At 56.4% G+C, this 9,576-nt stretch overlaps 1 protein-coding gene across 1 annotated transcript in view; it reads right to left on the reverse strand.

Moving 5' to 3' along the window:
* MKX (mohawk homeobox) overlaps window positions 1-7,549 on the reverse strand; it is a 63,125-nt gene extending 55,576 nt beyond the window's left edge. The window contains exons 1-3 of the mRNA XM_029239713.1: window positions 7,407-7,549; window positions 5,084-5,350; window positions 3,199-3,358 (exon numbers count right to left, since the gene is read on the reverse strand). Of these exons, the coding sequence (XP_029095546.1) occupies window positions 3,199-3,358; window positions 5,084-5,271 (348 nt within the window). The 5' untranslated portion in view covers window positions 5,272-5,350; window positions 7,407-7,549. The remainder of the gene's footprint in view (window positions 1-3,198; window positions 3,359-5,083; window positions 5,351-7,406) is intronic.
* Between the last annotated feature and the right edge of the window lie 2,027 nt (window positions 7,550-9,576).

The raw sequence follows: 9,576 nt of genomic DNA on the forward strand, positions 1-9,576 counted from the left end.
GTGAGTAGAAAAAAAAAGAAAGCTGCATAAATACCTCTCTCTGCCTCATCTTTCAGGAATGAACAAAATGTAGTGTTGATTAATGTCCTTAGAGCTTCTGTTTATCAGAAAAAGTTACTTCTGTGGTCCTAAAAAAATTCCCTCATTAAAGTTTCAGCATTCTGTTTCCAGGCTTAATGGAGATTCCTGACCAAGTTTTACACCCTTCAGAGTAGCAAAATAAGGCAAAAGTACTGCTTATGAAAGGTTTGATAGCTTGACACACAACCAAAAGGGAAATATGAAGGGTAAAAGAAATGTTCAAAAATAAAAGACACTCTTGTAGTTAAGGAATAAAATAATTATGCTGACAACTTATTAATATAAATTATGAGAAGCAGAGACAAGAGGTATTATAATAAACAAGAAATAGAGACTGGAGCTAGAAATATGGGAAACCCTCCATATTTGTCTATTGACATAAAATATGACATATTTCCAGATATACTAAAAATAATAAGGTGAGTTATATGCTTGTTCTGTAGAACATGTACCATTAAAGTTAACGAGCTGCCCTCTGTGTGCTCCCTACAGTGAGATGGATTTTAAACTAGAATATCTTAGTCTGATTTCAAGACATTCTCCAGTTTTCCACAATATGTTTGGGGAAGTCACATGGTGATTACAGTAGTATTCCCCAGTGAGAACCTATTCAGTCTGCAAACATGTATGAAGAGTTTACTATATGGAAAGTACTGGGCTGGGGTGAAATGGGAGCATGAAGATGAATAAGACATGATCACTCTTCTCAAGAAGGCTGACTCCACAGGAGAAATTTATTCACTGATTCATGAAACAGGGGTCTAATTTGCAGGGCTCAAAAGCTTTATTCAGATCACAGCTCGATATTTTTTCCCCAGAAGTGAAATGTATTGACATAATTTATTTGGTTTCCACAGCGTCAGAATTTGCTTTGGATGTTTAGTAAATGTCTGACTTATACAAACCCCTTATATTCATAAATATATATATTTTTTCTTACACAGACATTCCGTTGTGCCTAATGGAAAGAGGTGGACCCAACCTGAATGGTATATAAGGGTCCCTTGGTTATTCTATACGTTTGATTTTTTCCATTTATCACTTTAAAGTTCCAGGAACCAACTTCATTTATTATAAAACTTGGAAATCATTAAATAGGTATCAATTATAATTATAAATAATTACCTTTCTTTGCCCCATTTAAAAATCACATATTTGCATGCATTTTTATTTGAAGACTAGTGTGAGAGAAAATATAATGGGAAAGATTTTCATTACATGAACAAAAACTTCATGTAAATTAGAAAAATGCAATAGTCTTACCAAGATCTTAACGCAAAAAGAATTATTTGTATTTGAACTATCATTACAGGTAGAGAATAATTTGATTCTGTATTAGAATGACAGCTACTTGTATTGCAACTCAGAAAAACTACCACAGGTGAAAATTTAAATGTCTCTGCTAATGCCAAATAATACTTTTCGTAGCTAAAAATGTCCTAAATATGCCATAAACATTTGTTGCTTTCTGTCTGAAAGAATGGCAAGTATTAAACATGGAACTATGTAATCAATAAGTTAATATTTTACTGTTGACATCAAAGTGAACTATTTAAATAGCTCTATAAATTAGTGTATTTTGAAAATAAATAGCATACCAGTTTAAAGTCAAATTTGAATGTATGCATTTATTTTCTTAAGTTTTTCTGAATGGATTTATTTAAAAACTACTTGTGAAAATCACTGAAAGTTCATAGTTCTGTGTTAAACAGATATTAAGCCAAGAACACTAAATTAATTTTCCCCTCCAGTGCTGCAGCAAATCACTATTAATACTATTGCCTGGTAATATAAAGCAGAAGAGATGTTTGTTTTTCTCTACAACTGTATTCTGAAAACAAGCAGAAAAATGCTTATTACAGTTTTAATAAGTCTGAGTACAAGTCAATTTTCATGCTTCATCCAACTTTCTAGTAATTCCTAAAATGATAATCTTAAATACTCTGGAAAGCAATTTTTATGTTATCTAGTAGTTAAACGTTCCCTGTTACTTTGGGGTTCTCACTTACTATACCCGTCATGGAACGACCAAAGTTTCACAAATGCAGTTATGCAGTGCTAATGCAAGGGACGCGACTTCTCAGCTCAGGTAGCACCTCCTCTCCTCTTTCTGAGTGAATCTGCTCTGCCTGCACGCATGAAAGTTCACGTCACTGCATTTATGAAAGGAAACTGGTGTGCCGGCCAGAGCACGTGGTATGGACCCGCGGCGTTTCCAGGCCCACCTCTACCCCTCAACACAGCCTTCTCCTGCCTTGGTTACATCACCTGCGAAAGGCTGACAACACGTGCTCTACCTCACCGGGTTTTGCGAGCATCAGATGCCGCCACGGAGGGAAACCTGTGCACAGCAGTACTGCTCGCTAGAAATGGAGCAAGCTTAGGCCGCCCCTATGCACTTGACCGGGTACCCGCCATCTGAGATCTGCCTCTTAACCCAAGGACAAAGATAACGCCAGCAAAGCCGCGTGGAGTCTAGCTAAGGCCCAGGGTGCCTCTTAAAAAAGAAAAACCTCCCAAACCCGCTTCTGGCCTTTCCAGCCCACCTACTAGCTCTGTCAGGAGCGGTCAACTTGAAAGGTACCCTGTAACTTGACCTTTAACATGGGGCCCCAACGTGGGGTGCCCTTCTGCCTGGTTTTCAAAGTGTGGTGCGGCCAGCAGCTTACGCATCACCCCAAGAACGTGTTAGAAATACAAAGCACCGTCCCCGGCCAGGACCTCCTGCGAACTCCGGGCTGGGTGGGGGGCGGCGGCAGCGTGTGTTTTAACGAGCCCTCGGGCGACCCCGACGCAAATCACTGCGGGGTAGTGCCCGCTGGAGCAACCGCCGCGTGCATGGCCCGCACACCTCAGAGCTCCGCGCTCGCCTTTGCCCTGCCCTCCTTAGCAAGCGCCACACGACCCCTGCTGCGCCAAGCCTCCGGAAGACGGTCGGAGACGCAGCAACTCCCCAGACCACCGCTCCGGCCCTGGGCCCGCCCCGCACCAGCCTCAGGCAGAGCGGCGGCAGCGGCCGGACGGCCGGTCTCGGCCCACCCGTGCCCAGCGGCGGGAGGCGCAGAGCCGCCGCTCAGCCTCGCCGAGGGAGGGTCGGGGCTCGTGGGCCCCGATTACCTGCACTAGCGTCATCTGCGAGCCGAGCGCCAGGAGAATCTTCTCCGTCTTGGTGGGGTACGGATTGTCGCGGTGCTTGTACAGCCACTGCTTGAGGGGCCGCGCCATGTCCTGCAGGGCCTGCCGCTTGTGCCTCACCTTCCCGCCATTCTGCCGGGCCCTGGGACACCGGGAGAGGAGGGGTTCCCGGTGAGCCGCGCCGGCCGAGCGCCGCCCGCCGGGCCCCCGGGTCCGCACGCGCTTCAGCCCGGTCGAACCCGGCCCCGCGCGCCCGGACGCGGAGGCCAGGCAGGGGTGGGAGGCGCACAGGGTCAGGGCGCGCGGGGCCGGCCCGGATGGCACAGGACGGGCGTGGGGCGGCGAAGGCCGCCAGGTTTATATGGAAAAGGGGGAAATCCTGAAGCCAGAAGTTAGAGGTTTAGGTGATCTGAGGGAAGCTCTTTTGTTATTCAAGCCACAGACCTGCGCAGCAGGGCCGGCACCGTCCCTCGCCCGCCTGCACCGCGCCCTCCAGGGGCCCTGGCCTCAGGGGATGAGTAGTGGCTGCGGCCGGCTCTCGAATGTTCTTTCAAGGACTCATGCCCGCCGCTCGGGGCTTCCCGTCGCCCACTGGACGTTGGGAACAAAGCAAGGGGTGATGGCCGCCCCGCTGCCCTGGTTCTCTTCAAGCTCTCCCCTATACCCTTTGATCCTCGTGTAAAGGGGAAGCTTTCCAAGAAGGGGTTTGTGGAGGAAAAATACAGAACCGAAAACAAAAACACACACGAAAAAGCGGAAAGAAAAAACCCAAAACACTGTAGGGAGCTTTTCAAGACAAAAGGGCGAGCTTAAAAGTATGGAAGGTCTGTCCCACGGGGTAACGTAAAAAGACCCCGGGAAAAGCATATTCCAAGGAGGAAGGGCGGGAAGCAGCCGGGAGCCGGGCCTCGGCGCTGCGCTCCCCAGCGGCTCCGCGAGGTGTCGCCGCGCCGCCGCCCGCGCGCCCAGCCACTCCGCTAGGCTTGCGCGCCTGCGCCGCAGCCTCCGAGACTTCTGCCTCTTTAAACACTTTGAAATGCAATTCCATCCGTGAGGACTGGTAGTAACATTTTGACGAAACCTAATCTTTATTTCCCTAACCAGCAACAACAAGCAGCTGATGCAATCTTCCAGGTGGACCGGCCAGGACGGCCGCCCCTCCCCCCGCGGGGCGCTCCCGGAGCCGCGGGACGTGGCGGGGCTACAGACGGCCCTCCTCCGCAGCCGGAGCCGCTGGTGGCCCGCGACCTCTCGCCCCCGCCCACCCCACCCCCGCAGCCCCTCAGGCCGCTAAACCGAAACCCGGCCCGGCAGGCCCGCGGCCCCCCCTCCGGGCTCGCGGCGGGCCCCGCCGAGACGCGCGCGCGTCCGGGGCATCCTGCGGAGGGCCGACCTTCCCAACACCTTGGCCGATGCAAGGCCCTGTCGTTACACAAGGGGGGAAGGCTGACCTGAGGGGGCGGGGGGGGGGAGCCCCGGGGGAGCCCCGACTGCTTGGCCCTGCTCTGCGCCCGTGCATCCCGCTCAGCCCTTTCTGCCTCCCCAGAGGCCGCGCGTCAGCACCCGCGGTCGGGAGAGAGGCACGTAACCCCCGCCCCCAGGTCCGGGCATCTGAGGACTGAGGCGGTTTCAGGTGTCCTCAGTTTCCAACGAGCCTCTTTGGAGCCCTTCTGACGAATCGACCCCCCACACTTTGAGCAACTACTCCCTTAAAATGTGAATGCGCGAACCCAGGAGGCGGAGACCGCTCCTCCCGGAAAAGTCGGGGGCCCTAAGGCGCAGGCCCCGGTTGTCACCAGCACGCCCAAGCCTCTCACCGCCCCCACCTCTCGCGGAGCGGGCGGGGGCCCCGGGAGGGTGCGCATACCCGGTCCTCCGGTGTCTCAGGCCCAGGTTGTCCTTGAGGGGCGCGCCGTCCGTAATGCCCACCTCGGGGCGAGCGTGCGTACTGTCCAGGACGCCGCCGTAGGGCCTGCCGCCCCGCTCCCGCTCCGGAGCCCCGCGGTCCTCAAAAATCACGGCGCCGCTGAGCTTGTTGAAGACGATAGTGTTCATGGCGCGCGCAGGCAGGGCCGCGCGGCGCGGCCGCAGCGCCTTGGGGCCGGGCCGCCGGGAGCTCCGCAGGGCTCGGGTTCTAGAAGATCAAGATGCAGCACATTACTCGCCGAGAGCGCTCACCCTCCTGAGCGTCCCGAGCCCCGAACCTGAACGCGGCGCGGGGCTGCGGAGCCCAGGGGAGGAGCGGCGCCGCCGCACCTGAACGCGGGAACCCCCGCCTCCCCCCTGGCTGGTTACACCGCTCCGCCGCAACGCCCATCACCCGCCCCCGAACGCTCCCGGGGCAGGTACCCACCCTCCTCTTAGCCCCGGCCACCCAGCCCCCAAAGAATCTCAGCCGGCAACAGTTAACCCGCGGGGGCGAAGCAAAGTGACTCCTCAAGGAGCCTTGCCTGAGTTGGTTTTAATCTGGATGAAGCCCGCTCCGGAAAGCGGAGGGCAGGCGCGGGGCCGCGCGGTGTTCTTCAGTCAAAACGGAAGACTAAAGCCTCTCAGAGTTCCCACTCGGGGTCGTAAGAAGGGGTTGGAAGAAAGGAAAAATTGGGGGGAACATGAACAACCGCTTTCGCAAGCCCCAGTCAATGAGTCCCAGGCCGCACTGGGATTTCGGGGATTTGCATGTTTTCTAGGTCCTGGCTGGTTTGGCTGAAACCCCTGCGTCCCTTTTCCGGCTACAGCCCCTGGCGTGGGGGTGAGGGCAGGAAAGTTAGCAGATTCCAGAGCTAGAAAGTGAAGTGGGCTCAGGAACAAATGCACCATGCCCTCCCCTCCCTCCGACTCTCCTACCACCCCACAGCCCGCTCCGGACGCGCTGGGTCCGGCACCCCGCCCGCTCCCCCCACCCCGAGCCAGTGGCCAGTGCTGTCCTCTTCCGCAGCGCGGGTGCGAGCCGCGAGCTCGGAGTCCTTCCACACCCACCCCTCTCTGGGGTCTCCGGGAAGTTGATAAGGGGTTAAAGAGCGGGAAGAGGCGCCGCGGTCCGCGCACCGCCGGGCCTGCGGCTGCCCCCGTCGGGAAAAGCCGCCAGCTCACCTCCCGGGTCGCGGCGGCCCGGAGCCTCTGCCCGCCGCGCGTGAGCGTCGGGGGCCGGTCCGCGCCGCCGCGGAGCAGCCGGGTGACCGGCCGGAGGCGTGCAGCAGCCCCAGCCAGCCCTACCTCCCCGCCTCGCGCCTGGGGGCAGCTCGCTTTGCTTCCGAGCTGCCCCCGCCTCACAGCTGGCGCCCCTTCACCGCGCCCCGCCCCGGCGAGGGCCGCCACGCCCCCACACCCACGCCGCGTGCCCACGCTCGCCAAGACCCCCCCCAGCCCCGCCCTCCGGCCATCGCAGCAGCGGCCACGCGCGACGTGTAGTGCTGTGACCGCAGAGATTAAACGACAGCCCCCGTCAGTGCTCGCGGGGAAGTGAAGTCAGACCTCTGCTAGCTGCCCCCCGCAGACAGGTACGTGTCTGGGCCGTCCGTGCAGCCTCCGCGGCCAGTGTGAGAGCAAAGGTCCGTGCTCGCAGCCCTCGTTCGAGGCGTCAGGAGGCGCCTTGTTTTTCCTTTTAAATCCGTGCGCTCGGTGATTTGCGCTCAGGCTGTTCTATTTGTGAAGCAACCCGTTCCCAGCCCCGCTATCTGTCCCCACCTCAGCCCTGTCCTCCTGTCGGCCACGGCGTGTTTTCCCGGCCATTGCGCCGCGAAGCTTGCCACGCGGACCCTCCCCGCTATCCCAAGCCCACGCCGAGGTCGCAACCACAGACCCCGGCGCGGCTGCATCTGCAGGCGGCAGGCGCGGCCAAGGGCTGGGAGCTGGGTCCCCGCGCGGTCCCCAACGCCGCCTCTCGGCTCCCGTGTTCCCCATTTACCCGGATTCACTCCACACTGTGGGTTGGGGAGCTCCCTCCCTGCGGAACCGCCCCGCCCCACGCCCGCGAACCAGGTGGGTTCCCCGGCTCCTCGCGGACCCTCGGGCCAGCCTCGGCCGCCGCCCCCACCCCCCCCTTGGGCGCGTCCCCAAGGGCCTCGGAGGGAGGTGGGGGAAGGGCGGGGAGAGCCCAGGCGCGCGGAGCAGGGGGAAGGAACGGCTCGGGAGCCGTAGCGCGCCTCTCTTCCCGCGGCCCCGCGCCGGGACGCGGCGACCGCGAGCTGTACCGGTGGCGGGGGGGCCCGCGGCCGGCGGCAGGGCGGCTGGCTCTCCCGCGTCGAGGCTAGGCGCGCTCCCATCCCCGCCGCATGTTCTCCGCGCGGGCTCCAGCGCGCTCACCGCGGCCACCGCCGGCGTCGCGGCTTTATTTACCCAGACGGGCGCGCGCGGCCCGGGAACAGGAGTAGCGAGGCCTTCTCATGTTTCCTGACTGCCCGGCCCAGCCGGCGAACATCCTGCGGTCGCGGTATCCACGTTCCCGGGCCGGCGAGAGGAAGCCTCCGCGGGGACCACTGTTAACCCTCGCGGAGGAGCCGCCGGCGCCGGCGCCTCCGGGCAGCCCCCGGCCCGCCCCCGGGCAGCCCCTGGCCCGCCGAGTGCTCCGCAGCCGGGCGCGGCTCCCAGAGCTGCCGGCCTCGCAGGCGCGCAGTGAAAGGGGTGATGGCCTTCGCACTTCGGGGAGCGACTGGAGGAGCCGCAGCAGCGCCCGGCGCGGGCTCTGGGAGCTGAGCGGCTGCGGTGCAGATCCCGTGTCTTGGCCGCACCGAGCGCCGGAAATTTCACCACGCGTGGCTAGGCTGGAGGGGGCACTGACACACGCCCTTTTTCCCCTTCGCGGTTAGCTGGAGGGAGGTTAGTTAGAGCTCGGTTTATGCCCGTAACGCGTGAGAACGGGTTGCAGAAGGTGCTTGCGCCCCATTTCTCGTGTCACTGGGCTTCTGCGGTCCTGGGTGTCTCCAAGCCAGGCACGCAGTCACCTTCCAGAGCCAGCGCTGGAGAGGAGGGAGGCAAGACGGGGTCGAGGTGGGCCCAGGTACTCAACCCACGGCGACCCAGGTGTGGGAGAGACGGCGAGTGCAGGCAGGGTCAGGATCTGCATGGAGCAAAGGGGAGGGAACTTGGAAGAATCCCGAACCTGGACACAGTGCAAGGGGAGAGAATCCTATCAGATTCTCTTAGAGGTGATACTTGCCTTCCCACTATCACCCCAAATGTGACAGTAGCGAAAGCTGTGGTTTAGGTGTCACTGGAAGCTCGGAGCTTCTCGCAGCCTAGGTGATTCTCGCAGCGCCGAGCGCACCAAGCCGCCCGCGTTCTCGCCGCAGGCCTCACTGCGGCAGCGACACCTTTCATCTCTTTTTAAAGAGCAAAAGTAGATTTCCCCCAAACCTGAAAGTTATGACATCATTTGTTCTTTTCTCCCCTAAGGGTGGCTGGCCATCCTGGCGCGGTGGCCCACCTAAGCCGCTTCCTTTTATTTGGCCTGGAAGTGGTTAAAATGTACAGTAAATCTGTTATTTCCAACACTAATCGCCCCCGAATTTTCCATTATGTTATACCCCAAAAACGTGACTGCACACCGGGCAGGGGCACAATCTAAAGCAGAAAGAGGCGTGGGTTTAAATTTTTGCGCATCTGGCAGATAAATATTGTCGTTTGATCCTGTTTCCAGATGTCCTTGGTTCTATTCTATCGTACGGTTTGCGGTTGTGGCGCTGCCGCATCTTGCCCTTGGCGCTGCACTTGACTTCTGCAGGGTGGGTTCAGTGCAGACGTGTGTCTGCAGACGTCGCCGTGGGGACTTAAAGTCAGGGATACATCATAAAATTTCAGCCACCGACTTGCAGCGAATAAGTTTCACAACAAAAGCAGATCTAATTTATAATTCAGAGGAGGAGAGAGTGGTTCTCTTCTAAAGACTGTGACTGGTGGTGGTCACCAGACGTTATAATGAAACCAACTGTAACACGCCCCTCTGACATTTATTTTGCTCAGCTGTGCTGGATAAAGCACTAGGCATGTATGCCGTTGCTAGCAATTTCACAACATTCTACTGGCTTACCTAGCTGTTTGCTGTAGTATATAGGCCAGTAGAGGACAAGTGAATTTTGTGGTTTTAGTCTTAACTGTATTTACTCAACTTTAAAATGCATTTTGAGCACTTTGATTTAAGGTATTTTTGCATATAATATCATTACAAACCTGATATATACAGCAAAAAGTCTTTCTGCAAAATATTTTAAATTTGTTATAGGAATAACATACACCTTAGTTTCAAATTAAGTCACTGAAAAATTAATACATTTTAATTCATTTAGACTATAGTTTAATAATTAGAGTCCATTTAAAAAAATCTAAGAACAATGGAGGGTCCATTTTAAAATGAAATAGTGTGGA

The sequence above is a fragment of the Monodon monoceros genome, unplaced genomic scaffold (assembly GCF_005190385.1).
Source record: "Monodon monoceros isolate NGI ecotype Baffin Bay Population unplaced genomic scaffold, NGI_Narwhal_1 Super_Scaffold_21, whole genome shotgun sequence".
Lineage (NCBI taxonomy): Eukaryota > Metazoa > Chordata > Mammalia > Artiodactyla > Monodontidae > Monodon > Monodon monoceros.